At 33.6% G+C, this 26,996-nt stretch overlaps 4 protein-coding genes across 5 annotated transcripts in view; all 4 read left to right on the top strand.

Moving 5' to 3' along the window:
* LOC140959619 (large ribosomal subunit protein P2B-like) overlaps nt 1-16,771 on the top strand; it is a 40,919-nt gene extending 24,148 nt beyond the window's left edge. The window contains exons 1-4 of one of the 2 annotated variants that reach the window (XM_073417540.1): nt 15,179-15,319; nt 15,426-15,515; nt 16,153-16,379; nt 16,573-16,771. In XM_073417540.1, the coding sequence (XP_073273641.1) occupies nt 15,428-15,515; nt 16,153-16,379; nt 16,573-16,599 (342 nt within the window). In that variant the 5' untranslated portion in view covers nt 15,179-15,319; nt 15,426-15,427 and the 3' untranslated portion in view covers nt 16,600-16,771. Of the gene's footprint in view, nt 1-15,178; nt 15,320-15,425; nt 15,516-16,152; nt 16,380-16,572 lie in introns of those variants that run through there. The other variant, XM_073417541.1, reaches the window with a different exon arrangement.
* On the top strand, nt 800-5,970 carry LOC140959927 (protein ADP-ribosyltransferase PARP3). The gene is made up of 18 exons (XM_073417983.1): nt 800-1,174; nt 1,506-1,786; nt 1,877-2,072; nt 2,157-2,267; nt 2,356-2,413; nt 2,495-2,568; nt 2,955-3,110; nt 3,228-3,361; nt 3,436-3,673; nt 3,755-3,882; nt 3,966-4,042; nt 4,118-4,278; nt 4,576-4,785; nt 4,886-4,988; nt 5,066-5,148; nt 5,240-5,383; nt 5,463-5,645; nt 5,737-5,970. Exons 1-18 carry the CDS (start codon nt 1,169-1,171, stop codon nt 5,803-5,805), a joined length of 2,412 nt encoding a protein of 803 aa, XP_073274084.1. The 5' UTR covers nt 800-1,168; the 3' UTR covers nt 5,806-5,970.
* LOC140959793 (protein SUPPRESSOR OF K(+) TRANSPORT GROWTH DEFECT 1-like) lies at nt 9,259-14,120 on the top strand. The gene is made up of 8 exons (XM_073417807.1): nt 9,259-9,910; nt 10,116-10,221; nt 11,130-11,328; nt 11,750-11,818; nt 11,894-11,968; nt 12,058-12,156; nt 12,245-12,400; nt 13,737-14,120. Exons 1-8 carry the CDS (start codon nt 9,445-9,447, stop codon nt 13,860-13,862), a joined length of 1,296 nt encoding a protein of 431 aa, XP_073273908.1. The 5' UTR covers nt 9,259-9,444; the 3' UTR covers nt 13,863-14,120.
* A 2,774-nt stretch (nt 16,772-19,545) lies between the features above and the next one.
* LOC140959711 (uncharacterized) lies at nt 19,546-20,863 on the top strand. The gene is made up of 2 exons (XM_073417695.1): nt 19,546-20,359; nt 20,622-20,863. The coding sequence occupies exons 1-2, from the start codon at nt 19,669-19,671 to the stop codon at nt 20,714-20,716; spliced, it is 786 nt and encodes a 261-aa protein (XP_073273796.1). The 5' UTR covers nt 19,546-19,668; the 3' UTR covers nt 20,717-20,863.
* Nucleotides 20,864-26,996: the final 6,133 nt, after the last annotated feature.

Here is a 26,996-nt window from a genome sequence, read left to right on the forward strand (position 1 = left end):
TAATTGTTGTAGATATAATATTACATCAAGTAAATATAATTATTGTAATTAAACAAAGTATAGTTAGTAAAGACCGGTGCTGGAAAGAATGTTTNTACATACAAATATATATTCTCAAACTTAAGGACAGTCCACGGAAACTAATTCATTAATCAGAAACTGGGGAAGCTAAAATCCAAATACGACCCAAAGTCCCAGCGGATGCCGTACAGATGCTCGGTCGCTTTCTATAGTTGTCATAACGATTTGAGTAGGTACAATCTACTTATAATAAATATATGTGAAACGAGTAGATACAATTTATATTTGTAATAAAAATAATATTTTTGACATAAATAATATTTTCACGAGTCGAGATGAAGATTTGTCTCACATGGAAGATCTTATAGGAATAAATATTTGATCATTATTCAATTTTACATGTGAATAATAAATCAGATCAAATGAATTTTTATTATTTTACATGTTTTTAGTATCAGTAATTGAATACTAGTTAATATTTTTTTCGAAGGTCCTTTTTTTATTTTTTTTTGTTAAGTTATAATTATGAATACTCCTACTATTATTACTATCCACAGCTGACTCTATTTTTACATTAAAAAAATGTTTTAGTTTACGTCTACAACAGCACCAAATTGAAGTGTTGGTGTGTGTCAGAACGCCTACTTGGAATGATGCAATTTACGTGGGGCCATCCCAAGTTTTCATTGTCAAATGTTTGTGGATGTTCTTGAATCTTGATAGGCAATTACACGATTTCTCCTATGGTTCCAAGTGTATTGCGGAATGACTTCACATTCTGCCGAGTTGCAGAGTATTCGAACTGCATGGATACTGCACTTAATAATTACCCAAGAACATTTCTCGAAGAGATAAGCGAAAAACAAAATAAAAAGGTAATTTATTACATTGGCTTGCCGATTAGTCGTGGCAAACGTTGCAGAAGCAGCAGCACACATGGAGGACTGTGAGAGAGACAACAGAGCCTCGGTTTTACAACAAAACACAGCACGTGTCTGGGTTACTAATTCACCTCCACTGCGTTTGATTACTCTGTGATATAGTGTGTGAGCCGGAGTTCTTTGCACCTTTGGTAAAAGTATTGAGTTTTTGGGTCAAACTTTGTTCTTCATTTTAGGAAGAAACCCGATCAGAACGTGCTGTCAAAATGAAGGTTTGTTTATGAGATGGAGTTGTCTTTCGGTTCGGTTATGTTTGTACTACGTCGGTTTCTTTTTTCCCCTGAAAGACTTGTGAATTTAAGTGGGTATTGGGTATGTTGTACTTATATTTGCCACAAAATATTAGATTTCGAAGTAAAATTACCAATAAAACTTTATATGTGCTGCGAAGCCAAGACAGTATGCAAAAATCTTCATGCATGTGTGTGTAGTACATAAAGTTTATGAATGTAATCAAAAAAGAAGTTTTTTCATGTATTTTATGTTTTTTTTGGAAGAGCCGTCATGTTTATATTTTCTTGGTTCGTCTGTATTTATTTTAAGGTTCATGATAAAAGATCACATTCTGTTGACGAGGACAAAATGGTAAAAAGGAAGCAGAAAGCAGAGGGAAAGGCACCCGAACCGGAGCAGTCGCCCAAGAAGGCTAAAACAGAGAATGAGAGCAACCAAGATAATGGGAAATCTACCGAAGGCATTAAAGAAGAATTCAAGAACTTCTGCAAAGCCACAAGCGAGCATCTCTCGATCAAGCAGATGCGCGAGATTCTTGAGTCGAACGGACAAGACCCAGGTGGTTCCGATGATGCTGTTGTTCCAAGATGGTAAATAAAAAAATAGTTATATGTTGAAAATTTTCAAGTTTTAGTTTTGCTCCGTGTGACCAATAGTGAATTTCTTGATTTAAATGGCAGCCAAGACATCTTGTTTTACGGTCCATTAGACAATTGTCCAATCTGTGATGGCTCCTTGGAGGTCTGTGGCTCGAGTTACTCATGCAGGGGATCGTATAGTGAATGGTCTTCATGCCCCTACTCCACAAGGGATCCTCCAAGAAGAGAAAATCCGATCGAGTTTCCAGATTCTGTTAAAGATTCTGCTGTTGCAGATGTAGTTTATGCGATGTGCCATTTCTTTCCGAATTATGAACTGGGATTTTGACCATCCTCTGAAAACTCTTTTTTAACGATTTAGTTACTGAGAAGACACCAAGATTTGAAAACTCGGCCTCAAAGGGAGCTTCCCACCGATAAACCTTTCAAGGGGATGATGATTTCTCTTTCGGGTCGTTTAACTCGAACGCATGTAACAACTTTGATTTCTTCTGTTACTTGTAGTTCGAATTTGTCTTTAAGAAATATGGATTTTTATGTGGTCTAGTTTTTTCATACAGCAATATTGGAAGTCAAAGATAGAGAAACATGGTGGAAAAGTTGTAAACTCCATCGCTGGTGAGTGGATAATTGAGAAAAAATCGATAGAATTGTTGTTGGAATATGCATGAACTAATGTGGAAATACGTTTGATTGTAGGTGCTACTTGTGTAGTTGTGACTCCGAGTGAGAGGGATCGAGGCGGATCAAGCAAGTTGGCCGATGCAATGCAAGTACCTTTTGATTTTGAATAATAATGCACTAGAAGAGTCCCTTATCATACAGGGTGTTGCATCTCATGTCTTAGGTTCAGGTGTTGATAAATCATTATTGCATGATCATATTGCTTACGATTCCGTAGGCCCCCTAACTTCGGGTTTCGGTTTGTATATTGTTCTCAGTTTGAAACAATAACGAGCAGCTATACTAAAAAATCTTCGTGCACAATTTGAAAGAAGTCCGAAATAACATAGTTCTCTTGTTGGTTAGAACTTTAGAAATTACAAACCCCTAGAATCTTCTATGTTACTTTGAAAGCCTTACTTCGATTCTTTCCAAATTAAAATGGAGCATTGGATTTGTTAGTGGATGTGGACCTAATTGGGGAATTTTCAGAGAGAGCGGCAAACCAGTGGTAAGGGAAGCTTGGTTAAGTGACAGCATAGAGAAAAAAGAAGCGCAGCCTCTCGATGCCTATGTTGTTGTGGGCGGTAAAGGTATTCCTTTGGATAAGCAAGATGCAAGTGAGGATGCTTTTGAAACCATCGCAGCTGAGGTACATATATATATATATATATATGTATGCGCGTGTGTCTGTCTGTCATGCCCCCTGTTCGCACTCACTAATTTCGAAATCGGTTCTTTTAATATATTCTTGGTTGATGAATCTCAGCTTAAGGTATATGGAAAGAGAGGTGTACACAAGGACACAAAGTTGCAGGATGAAGGTGGACAAATACTAGAAGAGGATGGAATTTTGTACAATTGCGCATTTGCAGCCTCTGACCGTGCTCGAGGAGTGAATGAGTATATCTCAGTTCTCTTGTCTTCGAGTTTTAATTATTGGCTTGGTTACTGACGGGTTAATTTCATTCCAACAGATGTTGCATTTTGCAACTGATTGTTGTGCCCGAAAATCGTCTTTACATGTACTATAAGAGGGGAAAGATAGGTGATAATTCAAACATGGAAGTGAGATTAGACCAATGGCAAAATGTTGGCGATGCCATTAAAGAGTTCTCTAAACGTTTTAGAGAGTTGACTGGAAATGAATTTGAAACATGGGAGACGGAGAAGAAAATCCAGAAGAAGAAGCACAAACTCTTTCCTATTGACATTGTGCATTTTCTTATCTTATAAACTATTTAGAGCATTCGACCCTGTATACAAAATTACAATCAATTTTATTATTTCTCGTAGGATGATGGGGTCGAAGTTAGACACGGTGGTTTAGGCCTTAGGCAACTCGGAGTTGCGGCTGCACATAGCAAGCTCGAACCCAAGGTGGCGCATATCATGAAAATTCTGTGTGGCCAGGAGATTTATAGGTGGGTAGGCCATGGTTTTGATTAAATTTACTTGGTATTTTTTCTAGGTTACGGGTAGGCAAAATACTATGTTTTGGTTGTAGGTATGCTTTGATGGAAATAGGGATAGATGTTCCGGATATACCTTTTGGTATGTTGACGGATCTCCATTTAAAAGGATGTAAGTTATTTCCGCTGTCTTGCTCTATATATATAGTGTAACAATTACAGTTTCTCATATATGAGAACAATGCAGGTGAAGGTGCTCTTTTGGAATTTGTGGAGAAACTAAAGCGGCAGAAAGAAACAGGGATGAAGGGGGAAGCAATGTGGTCCGATTTTAGCCAAAGAATGTTTACTCTTATGCCTTCAACAAGACCGTTTATTTTCCGAGATTCTAATGATCTTGCTGATCATGTGAGTGTTCTAGAAACTCTGAAATGTTGGAGAACACTGTATCCAAGTACTCTTGAAATGTTTTTAGAGGAGTGGAGGTTTGGTTTCCGATTTTAATCAAAAGAGAATTAACCGAGTTGAAACATCTCTGAAGTAAAATGTTCTGTTCGAAATTTCGTTTATCCAGCATGTTCCCTTTTCCTGATGAATTGAATAACGAATTGATATTCATAACCTGGTAATTCAGTTTGTGTAAGTTATTTTGGTTGAACTGAACGTAGGTTGTGAGAGAATGCTAATTTTGAAAGAGTCGTGCAGGTTGTGTCTGCATTCGAGACCGTAAGAGACATAAACGCAGCTTCACGGATCATAGGAGATATGTCCGGTTCGACTCTTGATGACCCTCTATTTGAAGTATATAAAAAATTGAGATGTTCCATATCTCCTGTAGAGAAAGAAGCCCATGATTACAAGATGATAGCAAAATATCTGGAGAAAACTTATGAACCTGTCAAAGTTGGAGAAATTGTAATGACTGATTAATCTTGTCGTTTGATGTTTGCATATCTTAAGACAGGGCGTTCAAATTTTTTGCATATTTTAACAGTCTTTTCTGCCTTTCCTTTAGAGTTATGGAATATCGATTGAGAATGTTTTTTCCGTGGAATTGAGTGCTTGCCCTTCTCTCGAGGAAATGAAGAAACTACCTAACAAAGTCCTCCTGTGGTGTGGTATGACTGGATCCGAGACTCCTTTCATGCATGTCCTTTTTTCGGATTCTCCGGAGTTTTTAATCATTGAATATTAGGTACTCGAAGTTCGAATATTCTGCGTCATCTTCAGAAAGGATTGTTGCTCGCTCCATGCTCTCTACCCGTCCCTGGATACATGGCAAGATCGTTTATTTACCAATTATGCTTACCTCTTGTGTTACATGCTTTGTTATTGTTTCGGTGAGCATTTCGTATAATTTTATCTACAGTTTGGGAAGGCTATAGTTTGTTCAGATGCTGCATCAGAAGCAGCCCGGTATGGTTTCACCGCCGTAGATCGGCCAGAAGGATTCCTGATCTTGGCCATTGCATCGATGGGTGAAAATTTAACAGAATTGATCACCACGCCAGAGGTATTCATAACTCGTACTTTTTTCATTTCATTTCTTGTCGTACGTGCAACTTCTTACATGTTCCCTTTCGGTGTTTCAGGATTCAGCATCTCTTGAAGAGAAGAAACATGGAGTCATAGGTCGTGGCCGGAAGAAAACCGATGAATCGGAGCATTTCATATGGAATGAGGACATAAAAGTGCCATGTGGTCGACTGATCCCATCAGAGCACAAGAATAGTCCTCTCGAGTACAATGAATATGCAATCTACGATCCCCAACAGGTTAGAGATACACCGATCATCATATCCCTTCAATTTTCTCTCTTGGATTGGAAGATATCTCAATCCTTTGGTTCTTGTTCCCATTTGACAGGTCACCGTAAGGTTTCTGGTGGCTGTAAAGTTTGAAGAGAAAGATGTAGTGTACGATGTAGAAGAGTAAGTAGTAGGTTATATGAAAGAATAGTATATAATTTTGGTGGGGGTACGAGTAGAAGTTTGTAGGTGAGAAGGGTAGATTTTGATGAAGAATATGATTGGCTCATGTTTTTGTTTGTGGAGTGGTGGATGTCAGGCAAAAAAATATTTTGTTTTGTGCGTGTGACAAGATTTACTGTCGTTTTTGTTCTTATTCCGTGGCCTTCTTGGGTTTGTGTCCCAAGAATATCGCAGCGTTATCGTCTCATGCATACATGAGACTCTATTATTCTCCTCCAATATCAATATGGAGAAGCCATACATTTTATGCGATCCTTACTATGTAGGATAGATACTTCTATTGTGCTGATGTACTGGTTTAAGGTTCGTAAGGATAATGGAAAACCTTTTTAAGGTAATTTTTTAAAGATAATGAGGTTAATTTTGATGGATAAATAAGCAGCAGTACTTGTGTATCTTTAAATATGTAGTCAACAAAGAATGACAACACACAGGAAATGCATCGTAGTATTCTCCAACATGTTTTTGTTTGTTTGTTTTGTTTGTTTGAAGGGAACTGTGTTTTCTGAAAACAAAAACATGTTCCACGTCCTTTCATTGTAATGTATCCTTTCATTGTAATCCCTTTATCGAGTTCTCTATTATTAGTGATATATTATTAGTTATATAATATTTATTAGTGATATATTATTAGTTATATAATATTTGTGAGGTGTTTGTTTTTTTTATTAAAAAAAAAGTGTATTCTTTTTGAAAATACAGTGACTACAGTGAGTAGTTGTACAACATAAAATATTGTAATGGAATTCTTTTCATCTTATCCATGATTTTTATCTTAATAATTTTTTGAAGTTTTTCACATAAATTTTGGTTTTAGGTTTTATATTTTATTTTTATATTATTATCTCGATTTTTCGCATGTCCCAAAATAGAAATGTCAAAATAGTGTTCATCTTAAAGGAAAATTAAGACATTTTTAAATAGAAATGTCAAAAAACATCTATCATAATTAAGAATGAATTAATATAGAATCACTAACAACAGTCGTATTTGTTTTAGTTTGTCTTGTCTATAAGAGGACAACTTTATTTATGTATGATAGTTTATCTTTTTTAAAGTTAATAAATGAATTGTACTAATAATTTAGTGAACTATTTTGCGTATAAAAATAAATAATAAGTTTATTTTTGGATTTAGATAGTATTAATGAAAAAAAGAGTCGTTCTCAGTTGAATATTAAAAATAATTTATAAAAAGATTTCGTAATGCGTTCACATACACTGATCTTTTGTGAAATTATGAAATAACTCATACTTTCTAGCTTTATTGAAAATTTATAAAAACCAGCATATGTTTTAAAGCTTTATCAGATTCAGAAGATCATATGTGTCATTATTTGTTTGCTTACACTTTCATTGTATTTAATCACTGAAAAATATGAAAAGTGTGTGTAATATGTGAAAAGTATGTTAGAGTTGTAATACTAAGAGTTTCAGTAGACAAAAGTAAATCTTACTGAAGTGGGTTTGTACCAGTGCGTACTGCTCAAAGTCTTTTAATTGTACATTATAAAAGCCCCTTCAAAGTTCCAGAAATAAACTGTGTTATTTACCTCTTACTGTTTTTTAGTTTTATCAAGCGTTGTAGGCTGTTTTCTTATTTTTAATTAGTCTGCTGCACTTTAAAGATCAAGATTAACTTTTGACTACTAAAAATGTTTGAAGCACGTATTTCAAAAACAGAAAGAAGAAAAAATTTGAAATATTTATTCAACTTCCCATCCTAAACACTACATCGATCCTAACATAATTGCTTGAAGAGTTGGAACAAGAGGAAGGGAGGTCCAAGTCATCGCCAGTCGTTACAGTCCCATTCCTTTTCTTCTCGACCCGAGTCTTATGTTGATAGAGAATATTTTAAACTATTCGTAATATAGAACAATGTTTAGATATTGTATTTTTAGGTTGATTTTTATTTTATTTTATTTTATTAATATCTACGTACTTCATGCTAAATGTATCATTAGGGCTAATCCTGGGTTTTTTTTAAAAAATATTATAAAATAATAAAATTATTGTAAAAATGTGACAACTTCTAAAACTTTGTAAAACTAGTTTATTTTTAGCATTTTGTTAATAATAAAAACTATACTTAATCTTTCGACCCGAGTTTTATTACTTCATGCTAATAATAAACTAGTTTTTATATACAATAATTATATTTACTTGATGTAATATTAAATTAAGTATAGTTTTTATTATTATATCACGTAAATATAATTATTTTAATTGTTGTAGATATAATATTACATCAAGTAAATATAATTATTGTAATTAAACAAAGTATAGTTAGTAAAGACCGGTGCTGGAAAGAATGTTTGATGCTCAGTGATCGAAAGAAATAATTTTGCTCCTAAGTTGCTCGGCTTCGGTGATAAAATGAAGATCATTACCGCATTTACGGTTAATGGATATTGAATCCGTGGTTTTCTGCCACGGACTCAGAATCCGTGGCAGACTGTCACGGACAATTTGAAACCGTCGTGCCGTAGCGACGGTTTTTGGGTGTTTGTTTAAACTGTTGCTATTAGCGACGGTTTTGTTTTAAGTTGTCGCCAATAGCGACGGTTATGGTTTAAACCGTCGCTAATAGCGACGGTGTTTGGTAAAACAGTCGCCAATAGCGACGGGTTTTATTAAACCGTCGCTAATAGCGACGGTGTTTGGTAAAACAGTCGCCAATAGCGAGGGGTTTTATTAAACCGTCGCTAATAGCGACGGTGTTTGGTAAAGCAGTCGCCAATAGCGACGGGTTTTGTTAAACCGTCGCTAATAGCGACGGTTTTGCACAATCAATCGCCGATATCCCTTCTATTTTTTTTAAAAAGTTAAAAAAAAATAATAATAAAAAATTTGAATCCGGGACAGTAAGTCCCGGATTGTACTAGTTATACAAACTTTTAGAAATTGCCACATTTTTACAATATTTTTATTATTTTATAATATTTTTTAAAAAAACCCCTAATCCTGCACGTATCATTAGCTAAATGTAATTGCAACTAAGTTGATATAATAAAAAAATTATCTTTTCTCCAATACATGTAAGAATTATATTTTCTTATCATAATATAGATAAAATTACACAAAAGGTACAACGAAAGATGAGTAGGTCTTTTGGGAGACGGTTTCACGAATCTTTATCTGTGAGACGGGTCAAACTTACCGATATTCACAATAAAAAGTAATACTCTTAGCATAAAAAGTAATACTTTTTCATAGATGACCCAAATAAGAGATCTGTCTTACAAAATACGATCCGTAAGACCGTCTCACACAAGTTTTTGCCAAGAAAAAAATATAAAAAGAGAAAAATTATAATATAGGATAATTGGGTGGAAATTGGAATTGTTAGGCCAAAAATAAATTCCATGCATTGTGGAACTAAAAGCGCACCTTGTAAGATTCACGATTTCCAGGCAGCAGTTGCTTACTTTCGTTGCCTTCGTCTCGCCACAAATTAAACTTGTCGATTCAACCCCAAAGATCACCGGTCTCCGCCTCCCTCTGATCCATCTCCCTCATCCTAGAAATAGGAATTCCTCAGAAATTCAAAGGGTTATCGTAAATATTCATCATCGGATAAAATGTATAGTAATTTCAAAGAACAAGCAATCGATTATGTACGGCAAGCAGTAGCAGAAGACAACGCTGGCAACTACGCAAAGGCTTTCCCTTTGTATATGAACGCGTTGGAGTATTTCAAAACCCATCTAAAGTATGAGAAGAACCCTAAAATTAAGGAAGCTGTAACTCAGAAATTCACTGAATACTTGCGGCGAGCTGAGGAGATCCGAGCCATGCTCGATGAGGGCGGCCCGGGGCCAGCATCAAACTCGGATTCTGGTGTTTCGGGTCGGCCCAAGACCAAGCCTAAGGACGGAAATGATGGGGAGGACGGGCCTAAGGAGAAGCTGCGGTCCGGGTTGAATTCGGCAATCATCAGGGAAAAGCCTAATGTTAAATGGAATGATGTTGCTGGGTTGGAAAGCGCCAAGAAAGCGCTTAAGGAGGCTGTTATCCTTCCTGTGAATTTCCCGCAGTTTTTTACTGGTAGAATTCCCTTATTGCTTTGGTTTATATATATATATATTTTATAATTCTCTTTTGATTGCCAGTTTTTCTTTGGCCTTGAGAAATTTTTTAAGTTTAGAACAAATATTAGAGCTGCAAGTGTAGATATTTCAAAAGGTTGTCATCTTATTGGAAAAATAGTAGCCTATGTTTTTTAATGATTTACTGTATTGTGTGCTTTCAGGCAAGAGACGCCCATGGAAGGCTTTTCTTTTATACGGTCCCCCTGGAACAGGAAAGTCCTACTTAGCCAAGGCTGTTGCCACTGAAGCTGATTCAACCTTTTTCAGGTTATTTATCCAGCTTGTGTTTGACTTTGTTTTAGTTGACTTAGTTCCCGTCGTTCTGCCTGGTATCACTTATCATATTTCATATTATCTTATCTTAAGCACAAGCGATTTTGATATATATATTTCGGCAGTTCTAATTTTAGTAAGTTCCTACATCAAGTTCGAGGAGATATAAATTTCGATTTGGAATGTGGAGATATCATGGAAATTCGTACATATAGTTGAACATGCAAGTTTACAGATGTATGCAACTATTGACATTACGTTTAAATTTTTTGTTGCCAAGCATACGATCTATCTACTATAATGAAATTAGGCAAATATTTGTAATTGTATTGTTTTTCTTGAAATTTCGGGACATTTCGGGATATCCTTGAAATTTCAGGAAATTTTGCAGAAAAAGTTGCAAGTGGGATTTCATTTGGCAGCCTAGAAACCAGAAATTTCTGGATTTAGGAGGAAATTTAGAACTATTTAGAATTGTTAAATTTTCAGTTTTTCTTTAATGTTATGTTGTTGAATACTTCATTTAGTATCTAATCCTTGGAGTATATAGAGAGAATCATATTAACATGATTGAGCTAAAGGCTTTGGCTGTGTAAACTTCCCAGGGTGTTGTTTTGGTGATTTTGTCAACAGGGGTTAACAGTTGAAGAGGTTTCAGACTGCGGGGAAGTTTCCTTAGCTTGAGCATTTGCATTGTCACACATCAGGGCTCTGCTTTCATTCATTTTACAGATGATTCCATTGTTAAATATACAAAGTTTCTCATTTTTATTTGTGTGTTTTTTGTAGTTGGGAACGTTTTCTTGATACATATTTTCTTTTGCTATTTTTCGTTCCTCGTGTTTAATGCTGAAGTGCTCAGGCCATAAAGTTAGCAAGTGCTTACTGCTGTTATTTTTCAGCATTTCTTCATCAGACTTGGTTTCGAAGTGGATGGGTGAGAGTGAGAAGCTGGTATCTAATCTATTCCAAATGGCTCGTGAAAGTTCTCCATCAATCATATTCATTGATGAAATAGATTCCCTGGCCGGCCAGCGGGGAGAAGGAAATGAGAGTGAGGCTTCCAGGCGAATAAAAACAGAATTGCTAGTGCAGATGCAGGTAACTATTAATAGTTTGAAGAAGTATTCCTGGATTGTCCACGAAAAGCTTCTAAGTTGGATATTTAGAATGGGTATTCTCCTAACAAGCCAATTTGGTGTGTGATACAGCGATAATTCACCTGATGTGACTAATACATGCCTGAGTTTAGTTTATAATGCTTTAATGGTCCTTTAAAACTGTTCTTCTGTAACATTTGGTTTTGAATATCATCCATGAGTTCTTTCTGTCCCATGCTTTCTTTTGGTGACGTGCATTGCAAAAATTGTACTCATCTAATCAACTAATAATATATCTACTTTGGATACTTATCTCTATTTCTTTGTTATTCTATTAGAAGTGCCACTACATAAATTTTAAAAAATTTGAAGTGGCACTATGTAGCTTACCTTTTCTCTTCCTTTTTACCATGAATTAATAGGGCGTAGGTCACAATGATGATAAAGTTCTTGTTCTTGCTGCTACAAATACACCTTATGCGCTTGATCAGGTAATATATGTTCCAAAAATGCAAGGTGTGGGGCATGACAAATTTTTTTGCTAAACTTGTATGATGTTTCTATAGGCTATCAGGCGACGGTTTGATAAGCGCATTTACATCCCTCTGCCGGATCTTAATGCGAGACAACACATGTTCAAAGTGTGGAACTTTCCTTTTTATTTTCTGAGAATAAATGAAATAAAAATCCCTGGTCACTTTAACTCACGCATGGCCTTTTGCTTGTGCAGGTGCATTTAGGAGATACTCCTCATAACTTGACTGAAAGTGATTTTGAAGACTTAGCTAGTAAAACCAAAGGGTTCTCTGGTTCAGATGTTTCTGTTTGTGTGAGTTTGTTCGTTGGGTTATTCACTGATCAGTGTTAACAGCTACAAGTTATATGAGATATTAATGCCTTTTTAATCGTCTCTACAGGTCAAGGATGTGTTGTTTGAGCCTGTGCGTAAAACACAAGATGCCGTGTTTTTTAGGGAGGCTTCTAATGGCATGTGGATGCCATGTGGCCCTAAACAACGAGGTGCTGTGCAGGTAACAATGCAGCAGCTTGCTGCTCAAGGACTTGCAGCCAAGGTATGATTTGGTAAATTTTAGTTGTTAACCTTATAAAATGTTACAGGAATACTGTTTGCTACATTTCGTGCTTGTAGATATACATGAATTTTCGAGTCCAAAAACAAAATTAGAAATGAACAATAAAACCAAACGAATTAGAACTTGGTTGTCAATTCATTCATGAACAGTAAGAAAATATCATTTGTCTCTAAGTGGAGTTTCTTCTAAATATAAAGATAATGGTGCTAAAAGTGTGCTAAAAGTTGATAGACAAGTGAAACTTGACTTTTGCTAATATGGCTTATCACTTGATTTGTTGATGAAATGATTGATGTTGATCTATGTAGCACGGATACCTTAAATTTTTTTTTTGAAGTATAGGATACGGATACGACACGCGGATACGCGTGTCGGATACCTCAAAATCCGTGTCGTTGACTTTGTTTAGGGTTGACCAGCCGGATACGTTTTGGACACGGCGAGGACACGCCATGGATACAGTGTGGATACATTTTTCGGATACATTTGGGCAAAATTACAAAAATTTAAAAGTTTTAGGGGTTAATTTTAAAAAAAATTAAAATTTCTAAGGACTAAAAGGAAAATAATTTAAAATAAATTGGGCTAGGCTTTTAAATCCCTAAATACATTTGTCCGTCTCTTTCATTCTATTTCTGCTCAAGCGGCTCTCAATTCAATCGTGTCGCCCTTCTTCTCTCTTTCTGCCGCTTTGTCTCTTGATGAACCTGAATTGGAGTCAGTCTTATTTACTGATGAAGGTAGTGTCGGTGATGAAACCGATATGGATGTTTGATTTCTTTTTACTTGCTTAAGATGAATTTTGCGTTTAATATTTTGTATTTAAGATATTATGATTAATGAAATATTACATCTATCTCTATAATTTTTAATTTTCAATGCTAAATTTATATAAATATATATAATATTTATATATATTTTAATGATTATCGTATCCTATCCGTATCGTGTCTTATATTTTCAAAATTTGACGTATCGCCGTATCCATATCGTATTCGATACGATACTCGTACCCGTATCCATGCAACATAGATGTTGATTTTATGAGGAACTGTCAATAATTAGCATGACACCAAGTTTTGATGTTCCATCGGATCCATGTCCGATAGAATAAGCATAATAGTAGTTCTCCGAATGTTTGCGTAAAATTTCATAACATGTTATTGAGTTGTTGCACGATTTCAAGTCATGTGGGATCAACGGCCGAAAATTTTAATATTTTTAACGTCTATGATGCATAATCTAATTAAGTTGCATCACATCCAACAATAATTTTTATTAAGTTTAACTTTGCATCTATTTCATGCTTATGTAGATAATCCCACCTCCCATATCAAGAACAGATTTTGATAAGGTGCTGTCAAGACAAAGACCAACGGTCAGCAAAACTGACTTGGATGTGCACGAGCGATTCACCGGGGAATTCGGTGAAGACGGTTGAGGAAACTGAGATGCATAGATTGCAGCAACTACGCGGTCGCTTTCGTTTGTTTATATGATGCTGTCTCTAAAGGGTTCAATGTAAGCGACTTGATCTTTCAAGCAGTAAGGTGACTCGACTTTTTACCCGTTCCTCGCATATTGAACTGGGCAATTAGCTTACACTTCTCAAATCGACTGTATTGGCAACAAATATTATGTCTCTATCGCTGTTTTACATATTGATATTGAGAGTTGAACGAGATAATACATACATACATATACATACATACATACATACATATACATACATATATATACATACATACATACATATATACATACATACATACATATATATATACATATATACAAAAAATTAACTGTTACCTAGCTTTGTTGCCCCTCGTATGTTTCTAGCGCCTATCGGGTTTTTATTGTGTGTGCCTGTTCTTTTTATTTTTATGATGTGGGAACTCGAAGTATCTACCATTCGATCCGAATAAACGTAATAATTTGCCAATCACGTAATCAAGTAAATTTCACTGAGTAAACTTTGTGAGATAAGCTTGCTCAAAGAAGTAATGATGTGTGTGAGCATTATGTTTTTTGTGAGGTTTTAGTTCGATTGAAATTGAATGAGAAAAATGTTTGTTGATGAGATAAATTTGATGGGAAGAAATTAAACTACAAGCGAATAAAAATTTTGAACGGAAAATGGAAAGATTAGTGTTGTAAAAAAGCAAAAAACTAAATCCTTAATTTAAATATAAAGGTAAAAAATGTTTTACATAGTAAGAATATTTAGGGACTTAATTCACTGATCAAACACTTGATAATTCAACTGAATTATATTAATTATGTCTTTTGGGCAAAAAAAAATAAAACATTAAATAATCGTACATCCTTATTTCAAAAGACTCAAATTCTATAAGACAATATTAGGGAGATAGATTTGAAATCAACGAATTTCAATTATAGGCATATTGTTTACAAATAAAAATATAATAAATTTTAAATTTTTATCTTATTTATATATTAATAATATAAAATATAATAAATTTCAAACGATATTATTATTGAGTAAAATTAAAATTCATCGTAATTAACATGAAATACTATATAAATATATAAAGAATGAATTTAAAATTTATAAACTTACTCATCTAAATAAAAAAAATATATTTAAAATTTATTGATCCAAACACAATTTAAATAATTAAAGCAAGTATCCGTATGATTTTGTCAAGGTAGACGTGTGCTCCTTAGCGGGCTCAAGTGAAGTATTAACATTTGTGGGCCCACATGAATGGCCCAAACAACAAACCCAAGGGTAAGTCCGGAAATAAAGGTAAAATAAGGTGCTCCCAAACCCTAATCTTAAATATGTGATTTCCATCGATTCCTCGGCTAGTTCGTCAATAATATCTCGTAGAACCCAGAGCAGCAGCTGCATTTGCAAATATTGAAAGTTACCTGGTAGCTGTAATCTCCTCTGATTCAGCCATTATTCTTGATTCCTATTATTCATTTGTATTTGTAGGTTTTGTGAATTAATTTTTGGATTTTTTTTAAATTTGAATAGAGATGAAGGTTATAGCAGCTTACTTGTTGGCGGTATTGAGTGGCAACACCTGTCCCTCCACCGATGACTTGAAAGATATTCTCGGTTCAGGTTATTTATCTTTTCATTTTTAGATTTGTTTGTTGTTTTGTACTTTTGTTATACTTGTGTTAATTAGTTTCATATTCTGCTTCTCATTTGTTATTATCTAATCCGATTAGAACTCTTGTATATATGCATTTTGTGTTTTAGACTTCTATTTCTGGGTAAAAGTGATCTGAATTGGGTTGTATGGCTAGCTTATGTTTGTTGTTGATTCAAATTTTTTTCGGCCTTTGGATCATTTTGTATCTTGTAATCTGAATTTTTTTTTAATTTGGTCAAGTTATGTAGGGATTCTGTTGTATTTGGTTTTTGAACTTTGAATGAATGTACTCTGGAAAAAATCAGTTCATTTTTGTGAGTTGGTTGAAGGAAATGAATTTGATGTAGGCTCAGTTGGTATGATCCTCAGTAACAACGCTCAATATTTAATGTTTAATTCATATATCTGAACTTACGCATTTGCCAAGGAATAATGACATTACATTGCCTGTCCTCTATGTCCACTGCGGTGGCATGCTTCTTGGTTAGTGAGGGTTTTCTGACGATTGTTGTATAATATAATGGTGAATTGGGTATTTGATTGATCTTGCCCATTACAGTAGGTTCACAACTTGTCCTAATAATCAACCTTCTTTTGGTTCAGTTGGAGCAGAGGCTGATGATGACAGAATTAATTTGCTTCTGTCTCAAGTTAAGGGAAAAGATATCTCCGAGTTGATTGCTGCAGGGAGGGAAAAGTTAGCTTCTGTGCCTGCCCGTGGCGGCGGAGTCGCTGTTGCTGCACCAACTAGTGGTGCAGGTGGTGCACCTGCTGCGGCTGCTGAGCCCAAGAAAGAAGAGAAAGTAGAAGAGAAGGAAGAATCTGATGATGTAAGTTTCAATGTGGCCTTGTGGTGTTTTGTTATGGGACTCAGTTTTAAGTAGGAAAAATAAACTAATGCTCAAGAACACTGAGCTAATTGACCAATCGTCATGCTAAAAGACAACTTTATGGTCTATCTTATTTTAATTTGGAATGATCTTTACTTTTGCAATCTGAATTGTCTCTTTGTTTTATTTGCAGGATATGGGCTTTAGTCTATTCGACTAAAGGACCTTCCAAAGCAGACTGGTACAAACACCATGCCTTTTGTCCATGTGGTAGAAAATTTTCGAGTTGTGGTTTTGGCATTAGATTAGTGAGCAACGTGTGGCAGACAGTAAAGATTTAATCTTTTATGAATCAAGTTCATTTCTTGCTATGGATTCATGATTCATCGATATGTTATGTGTGTTCTAATCATTTAATATTGGTTTGCTTATTTTGCTTCAAAGCCATATTAATAAAGGAAATGTAATACTGCTTGGATGAGTTGTATGGTTAGATACCACTTGGTTTGGTTTCTGAGATAAAGATGAGTAAATGATATATAATAGATGATAAGAAATCGAAAGATATGGAAAAATATATGATAAAGTAGTTGGTGTTTGGGATGACTTTAACAAGAATGGTTAGATTTGTAAAGACATGGATAAATATGATGATATGATAAAGTAGTTGGTGTTTGGGATGACTTTAACAAGAATGATTAGATTTGTATATGGGATTGTAAAGTCTAAATTACCTCTATCGTTTATATACAAAATTAGGTTTGGCATTTAAAGAGGCGTCTTCCTTACATCTCCACCCACCCCTTTTTCTTTCATACAACTCCAGCACCTTCTTTTACATGGCATAGATTCAAACTTTGTCCTTCAATATTCTTCTCTTAATTTATTCAGATAACATCTTAAGGAAAAAATATTGGGTTTCAATTCAAAATAATAATAAAAAGAAATGAAGATTCTGGCAGAGAAGGGATACTACGATTTCCCATTATCAAATCTCCATCGACTTCCTGTTGTTGTAATCATCTCTTTCGGGTTCTCATTTACTTACATGGTGATTCCAAAACCGCCTTTGGTTTTACAGTTTGGTTCAAGCTTCTTGACATTCTTCTTGCGATTTAGATTTAGACAGAATTACCACCGAAGAATGAACATTTGGACTATTCTACAAAACGAATACGTGAATTAAATTTTAGTATTTGTAGATGATATGGAACCTGAAATTATGGTAAATACGAAATAATATTAAATATCGATGCAAAATTTTCTATTTATTGAGAATTTAATTTCTAAAATTAAATATCTAATTAAATGATATTGTAATGTACTTTGCGGAAAAATCAAGATTGGAAATCAACATTGCATATTGCATTACATGGAAGAAAATACTAATAATTTTAGTACTCGAAATCAAATCTTGTGCCTGAGAGAAATAATCGCAAAATGAACCATGATGAGCCAATCAAATCATGACACCTCATCAAATGAATATGGCATGAATCAACATCCTTCAAGTATAAATAGGGACAGAAGACCAAGAGAAAAATACAGAGAAGTGGAGAAGAATTCAAGGCATAAATTCTTTAAACTCAAACTCATCAAATTCAAGAAGACCAGTGGAGTTCAAGACGTAATTCAAAACTTTCATCGCAGACTTCTTCAAATCCATCAAATTAAAGATCAATGAAGCTCAAGGAGTGATTCACGACATTCTTCGCGTCCTTCTAAAATTTTGAAGTTTAATATGATAACAAGATTTAGAGATTGCAACATCAAATATTTATTTGGACCATAAAATTCAATTTGTATCCGCATTTATTTTTCCTTTTTCAAAAAAGAAATAAATAAATTTGTGTTACAAATTTCTGACATGTCTAGCGGGACTGACTATCCGTACCCTTCATCTTTTCTCTTCACCAAAAGTTTTAAGACACTATGTCTACTGATGGAAAGATATTGAGCATGAAGGTTTATGCTACGAAGTCAATGGGAAGTCTTGGAATCATCACAATGAGTATGTCCAAGAATTTTCAAGCATCCTCCGAAGTATCTCATTTCCTTTGAGACCCATTAGAAGGTCTATCCACGCTTGACCAACACAAATGAAGAAGAAGACGAATATCTATCACTCATTCCTCGGTTAACATTAAGTTACTCGTTTACTCACATATAGCACTCGTGATGGTAACAAATGTCACACCCACTTGGAAAGGCTATACGGATCCACATTAAGGAAAACATAGCACCCACATTATCTACTACTATGGTATTCCTCGGTACATGATCAAAAATAATGAAAAGCCCATTCACAACAATTTGACTGACAAACTCTGTGAGAAGTTCGGTTTCAAGCAGAGAAAGTCTTTCTTGCATGTACTATGTATTTACTAATGGTCTGACTGAATCATTCAATAAGACATCAGTTGAAAAAGATAATTGCGAAATCAAAGAAAGATCGGCATGGATGAATTGGAAAGGCTATACGGACCTACATAAATATTTACAAAACTATTACTTAAGTGACTCTTTATGCATTAGTGTATTGGTGTGGAAGTTGTCGTTCTCCTTGAACAACATATTCCATCACCAAGGATAGTCGTACAAGAGGGTTTGAAAGAAGACGAAAATGTACATCCACGCCTCAGGGAACTAGAAGCTCTCGATGAGAAGAGACTAGAAGCGCAACAAATACTTGTGTTCTATCAAGCTCGTCTCTCTATTCAATTCGTTGATCACATACTTCTTCAAATTCCTTGAAATTTCTTTAAATTCAAAATCAATGAAGTTCAAGGTGCGATTCACGACATTCATCACATACTTTTCAAATCATGAAATTTAATCTGATATCAATATGTTAAACCATCAGATTAACGTTATTGAAATATCAAATCAACTATCAAGAAGATCAAACACTCATGAAATCCAAATTCCACAAGAAATTTCTATTGAAGAGGAGAATCAATGGATTAAGATTGCAACATTAAATCTATATTTGAATCATAAAATTCAATTTGTATCCGCATTTTATTTAACAAAAGAAAGAAATTTGTGTTAAAATATTTCAATTGGATATTCTTATGGATATTTCGCAGACTCAAAAGACAACGATGGAAGAGCTTTTGCAAGCGGATAAGCAAGAATTCAAATTTTTTTGAAAAGGGTGGAAAAGTGACTTCCTTTTTCATATTCTCACAGCACCACCACCGAGCAAGAAAAGTAGTTCATCTCCCCAAAAGTAAATTCTTTGAATTACAATTTACACCTCTCCCTCAGACATCTTTCCGCACAGAAAATGCAGAACTTGAACAAACTTCATCTTCTTCAACTCCTTTTCCTCCACGTTTTCGCGCCCCCGTCCTCAAAATCCCAAGAAATCCCAGTAAGTCGCTGTGGGAGCACGGTCATTCAAGAACCTTTCGTAGCTCAAAATCCCACAAATTCTTCAATCTTAAACCACATGATCCTCTGCAACTCTGGTAAATTATACTTCAGAACCACCGTCGGCCTTTTCCCGGTATCCTCCATTGATTACTCAGCCAAACTCCTCACTGTTTCCCACACTTGTTCTTCAACTTCCAACTTTATATCCCCCTATCATCTTTCTGCCGGATTCCCTCTTTCTCCAAGCTCAAACTCGGTAATACTACTAAATTGCTCAAAGAAAGTGCATAAAATTCCATCGTCCTCGTGTGATAATCATACTCGGACTTTTGATCATGGCTGTGGCAATTTATCTGTTAAAAGGTTGTTTTCTTGTTTGGCCTTTGATGAATTTGAAAGCTTGGGAAAGAGTTTTGATGGCTACAAGGAGATGGATTGCACACATTACAGGCGAGTTTACAGAAATGGTGACAGATTAGAGATGGGAACCCAGATTAGTTTCGATATTCCGGATCATGTTCCAAATCCTTGTGATCAGTGTGAGAAGCCATATGGGAATTGTGGGGTGGGATTAAGATGCATCTGCCATCCTAGAAAATGCAGTACGTTTTTTCTTTTTCATATATATTTTTTCTTCAAGGCGTAACCTTTTATATTCAATTTCGCATTCGTTCATGACTTACTTCATATACCTGACTCGAATATGTATCCCATACAAACAAATTTCATCAAAATGATCGAACTGTGTTACAAAACACTATTTTGAAGCTTAGAAACAGTCGAAAACTTGTATAACTATGAATTACAATTTTGGTATTTGAATGTTTAACCAATACATTTTCACATTCATTGTTGCTCTTGCAGAAGATAAGGTGATTTCAGTGGGTGCAGTATTAGATCCCATTGGGAACATCATTTTCTCTATGTTCTTCTTCATCGTCATGATGGAAACTCTTTGAGGATATATACCCAGCTGGGCGATGGCCGATACTAGATTAAATTTAGCTGCGCAAATTATGTTATTTTGTCGAAGAACTCTTTTATGTCCAGCATCTAATTTAAATTAGTTTTCCAAAAACATTTCATGTCAAAAATTTTATTTTTCACTCAAAGTATAAACCCGATCGACTCGTCTCACAAATCAGAAGGGACCTACTCTTATTTTTTTTAGATCATAAAATAGGAAGCTAGTTTGAATTTACTCATGCGTGACTTGTTAGAAATTTAACATAATATTGAATTATATTCGATCTACATATGCATATCATAACACATAAAAATCGATATGCAGAAAAATAAAGGTATGAACAAATTATAACCTCTAGACTTTGATATTGAGGTTCGATATTAGAAGTGTCGAGATCCCACGAACACAAAAAACATAAATCTGCAAAACATTTATACAATTGTATAGATGATGTATTTCTGAATAACTGCATAAATTTAAGGACCTTGTATGCCATATTTATAGATGTTATCTAATCATCATAGTGAGACTCTAGATTTGACAAATATTGATGATATTTATCTTTGTTGTAAATCAAATCTTATGATATTTACCATCTTAATCTAGACAGTATTCTTGATTCATTTCCGATAAATATTAAACGTCTTTTATATTTATTTTAATTAGATATGTTGATCACAATTAAATTATTTTATGCACTTTAATAAAATAGTCTAACATTCCCCCACTTAATTAGATTTTGCCATGATCGAAAATGTGTTGAGGGGGATGAATAAACACTTTAAAATATTTTACGATTAAAATAACTACTATAGCTCGTTCCTTAAATGTTCAAAAATGAATCAAGCATTGAGAAATTATATTGAATTCGGTTCTAAACCGAGCGGAACAATTAAACATAACCCTCTGAAAACTTATTAAACATTTTGTAAAACATTTGAAGAATAAGCAAGCTCAATGTATAAAAAAAATTAGTTAAAATATTTTATCAAACACTAAATGTTTCAACAATACATATAAAAACAACAATAAAATAAACATACACAAATTTGTTTATAGATATTCTGATATTAACAACTTCTACATCATATCACTTCTTCCACTTAGAAGATATCCACTATAAGATTTTGATATATACAATACCTACAAACTCATTTTGACTTAGGACTTATCAATTGTCTAATTAAAACTCTTAGCACACTCTTAATTGTAAACCGCAGCCTCACAATCCGCATAATATTTGATATTTCTTATGTCAATACTACAAATCTTTGACATACTTTCCATCAATCAAAGTAAAACCTAAATCATTGCACATCCCTTGAAGTTTACACACTATATTTCTTCATTGAACGTAAACGTGTGAGTACGTTATGTTGTGTCTAGTAGAGTGTATTTCAAATAGATTTATTCTCCGGAATTGAAAATAACTCGACTGACATATTGATACAAGTATTCCTTTCATACACCCCTTTTTCTCTAGTTACTAGCCAACAAATACAAATCATAAGGACTTCTCAAGTGTAAACTATAGCTCAAGTTAGAGTTACCAAAGACAAGATATGATAAATAAATGAAAGGAGTACAATGACATTAATTTGCACACATTCAGATTTTGCATCTTTAAGTTAGGGTTACCAAAGACAATATAAGATAAACAAACGAAAGTAGTACAATGACAGATTAATTTGCGCACATTTAGATTTTACATCTTATTTCCTTCAACTCTATACATTCCCTTTTTTTTAGTCAGGAATATGATTTCGTTACTTTATTTGGCTCATCTTCACCTTGCATTTCTTTTTTTCAAAATTTCTTTTTTGCAAGAAACTTTTCTTTCATAAATGTAATTTTTTTTATTCAGATATGTATTCCCTTAGGGCATGAATATTTGGCTTTTGTTTTCATTTTTTTTCTAAAAGTACAATTATGAGACTCGATGTAAGGATGTATTCCATATGATTTATGTTTCAGGGTAGGCTTAATTCATTTCAATGGTCCAAGAAAAATTGCCTAAATCATTTTCATGGTCTTGGTAAGCACATTGTTTCAAAGGACATGCATTCAAGTTCAACCAACACCTCATGCTTCTAAAATTCCCAACAAAAATTTTGAATTTCACTCGTACTCAGACAATTCACCAGTTACAACATAAGTGCTTAAAAGTATTCAACATTCACGCAAAAATTTCATGCTTTAACAAGAGGGCCGTCCGAAAATAATGAAAAAACAAGATCAATGGGAATGTCTATCATTAATTCACATTTGTCATTAGTCAGATGCATGTCATCATTCTGAACTAGATATTACATGACTAGACATAACTAAATGCATGATATTTGTTTTTTCAAATGACACCAAATAAATAAAGGAAAAGAACTACTCTTCCTCTTACTAAAATAATTGTCCCCAATGCACTAGACGACGCACAAGATACAAAATCAAGTAAACACAGATGCAAGAAATTGAATATAGGAAAAAAAAACTCACCTGGTTGATTGTAAGACAGTGAGCTTGAGAATTGGGAATGAACATCAATCTTCTTATGCTTGCATGAATTTCTTAACCCACCAATCTTCCACTTCCTCTTCCAAGTGAGGCTCAACATCTAGCAAAGGCTCAAACATCCCTATATTTTTTGTCTATTCCGAATCACTCTCACAAATTTGGTTGTTTGCTTCATCATCATCAAACCAAACTGGATCGATCACTGTTTGAGTATCTCTCTTCACTTTGCATTCTTGGTGACTCTCGAAAATTGATGATGTGAGATATTCTTCAAAGTATACTTCTTCCAACATTTTTTCCTACTGAGGCCGATTGCTTCCCCAGTCGATGCCACACATTTTTCCATCATAACCTTGAGTTGATCTATGATTAATTCTAAACTATCTTCATCACAGTTTTGATAATCGAACGATTGGTTCATAAAGTCTTGATAACTAATTTCGAGGGGTATTGGTGACTTCCACTCTAGAGTGAAGGATACCAATATTGATGGTAGTCAAAATATGTCATATCATTTAACAAATATATTTTCTCATCATCATCTATGCTAAATTTGGAACTACCAGTTGATAGAACAACATCGATTACCCATCTTCGTGTCAGTGCATCTAAACCGTTAAAGAAAATTCAGTTAAGAAAATATTTTTAACAATTATGATACCGAGAGGTGTTTGCTAGATTGTTGAATCTATCTCATGCTGAGTAGAATGATTCTTCGCGTTGTTTGGAAAAATTTGTGAATACTTTTTGATGAAACATCTCGAAGTATTTCATAAGAAAAATTGTCCCGCAAATATAATAGAAAACGGTAGTTAATTCATACAAGAATGAAATATAATAATAAAAATTTAATTAAAGAAAGTAACAAAAAATAAAATTTGTTAATTTCAATCCCCGGCAACGGCGCCAAAAACTTAATCGAAATTTTCTTGTGATCAAATTCCCTGATAAAATTAATCATTTAAGTTCGAATGCATCACAAGAATACAAGTCAAGTTATAATATAGTGTACAAAGTACGAGTATCGTTCTCACAGATATTTATTAGAGAAATTTAGTTTAAGCTAAATTCGTTAGTTAATTACAACAACAAATAAATTAATTTATAAACTAAATTAAAATTCAAATAAATAGATAAAACGACCAAAATATAAATAACTGAGAATAAAATAATAAACAAACAATTGTTATGATATCAGTTCACTTAACCCCGAATCTTCTCTAATGATTTAATTTCAATTCAAAATTTATGCTTTTGACGTGACTCCATAATTTATCAATTTACTATGTCGAGCTATATCAATATAATTAACAAAATGAAATAACTAATTGTCCTTGTATTATTTAAGAATTTCAATCGCATTAACGAACCATGGAATCCTTTAACTTTCGATTTTCGGTGTATGTCTGTCAATGTGTATCCAACTTCATATTTGTATGCAAGTTATAGGTTTATGGATTATATTATCATATCATGTTATAAAATTCCCTCTCGGTCTCAAATATAAGATATAAAATCACTTCAAAATTGATTATCCTTCAAAAAATTACACATTTATTTAATACAAATTATAAATTATTTATACAAAAATTCACACATGGTCCATCAAAATACACCATCTGTTAGTATAGGACCGAACTTTTGCTACTTTGTCAAAAATTATAGCTAGTACCGGTAACTGTGCAACTCAACTCTTTTAAATCGTACATCAATACAAGTATAATGTTTCGATTGTTCTACCCAACAGAAACAGTTATTGCATCTAACAATATATTTCTCTCTCAATAATTTCACTTCTTGGAATCAATGGCAATTGGACCATTGACATTGGTTCTGATACCAATTATATGACTGATTTTCTACCATTTTATTAAAAATTATAGCTGGTTGTAATGGTATAACTAAAATCTTTTAAACTGTACGGCAACTCAAGTACCATGTTTCGATTATTCTATCTAGCAGAAACAATTATTTCCCTCAACAATTAGGAATTTAACACAATATTGAGTTATATTCTATCTACATACGCACAACATAATAAATAAAGATCAATATGCAGAGAAATAAAGGCAGAAACGAATGATAACCTCTAGCCATTGACATTGGAGTTTGATACTTGGCTGTAAAGATCCCATAGACATAAAAACATAAGAATATTTTAAACATTTATGCAAGTGTAATGATGATGTATTTCTAAATAACTGCACAGTCTAGGGATCATGTATGCAGCTATTTATAGTTGTTCTCTAACTATGACAGAGAGACTTGAGATTTGACAAATCTTGATGATATTTATCCAAGATACGGTAAATCAAATTTCAAGATATTTATCATCTTAATCCAGTTAATATTCTTTGTATTTTCTATAAATATGAAATGTCTATCATATTTATCTTAATTGAATATATTGACCACAATTAAATTATTTTATGAAATTTAATTAAAAAAAAATCTAACATAACCCTCGTTGAAAAAAACACTATCCTAAGAATTGAAGTTTTCCATATTAAATCGGCTTACATTCACCCAATTTAGTGGACAAAATTCCGGGCCGATAACATGTAGTTCATCTTACACCAAAGTCTTAAATTTTTTTTAAAAAAATTAAGATTCAAAATCTAATTGTAACATTCCGATTCCCAAACTTTTTTTTAAAAAAAAAAAACTCAACCATTTGATCTCAAAATATGTAAGGAGTCTCTCATGAAAACATGTGAGACCCATACAATCTATTGAATCCCAGGACATGAGGAGTAATTATCTTGGAATAGCATAGACTATTAATTTATATCTAATTGGTGCAACTTTTCTTAAAAATCAAGAAATTCTAAAATCAAATAAATTTAACAGAAAAAAAGTAATCAAATTATCACTATATTGATCGATGAAATCGAAGTCGGATCAGACCATGGATCCGATTTCGAAAATGGTAGTATATGCAGCATGCCTCCAATCCATCCTCTCAAGTAGGTACTGCCTTCAACAATGGCTCCAACATTTGCCCTGATTCAATATCATCTTGCGCCAATTCTTCATCTTTTTCCCAAAATATGTAAGATTGTAGGAATATTAGCAATCCAAATTTAAATAGTATTGTAAGAAACAGAAGAAGCATCAGGGATGTCATGTTAGGTATACATACACACACACACAATTGTTCACAAATCGCCTATATTTATAGTGATATTATTATACACATTTCAACTCTTTTGACTTTATCTTTTGCATTAAATTTTCATTGTAAAGTGAGATTGTAATCTATCTTTACTTCACAAACAATATTACAATCATTTATATTATTATATATCGGTGGGATAGTATTCATCTTAAAAGCTAGATTTTATATTTAGTATTAAAAAAATGTACGTTTTTTTAATAATTAAAAATATATAATAAAATTTTTATATCTGTCTGCTAAGATTTTGAGAAAATTCCATTATTTTATATATAGAAAAATGATACATTGTCTTTTTTTTTTTGGAATGAGAGATTTACGGGATATTGCAAATGAACAGTTCTCTTGTAAGATAGTCTCATGGATTTATATACGTGAGACATGTTGACTCACTCCATGTCTAGAATAAAAGACAATATTTTTTATATCAAAAGTAATATTTTTTCATATATTAACTTGGATAGGAGATTTTTCTCATAAAATTGACAAGTGAAACAGTTTTATAAGAGTTTTTGTGATTGTAAAATAGGTTAGGTAAATATGATGATGATCAAGTCATCTTATTTATTGAGAAATCGTTGACCTGGTT

The sequence above is a fragment of the Primulina huaijiensis genome, chromosome 15, assembly GCF_012295235.1.
Source record: "Primulina huaijiensis isolate GDHJ02 chromosome 15, ASM1229523v2, whole genome shotgun sequence".
In the NCBI taxonomy this organism is placed as follows: Eukaryota; Viridiplantae; Streptophyta; class Magnoliopsida; order Lamiales; family Gesneriaceae; genus Primulina; species Primulina huaijiensis.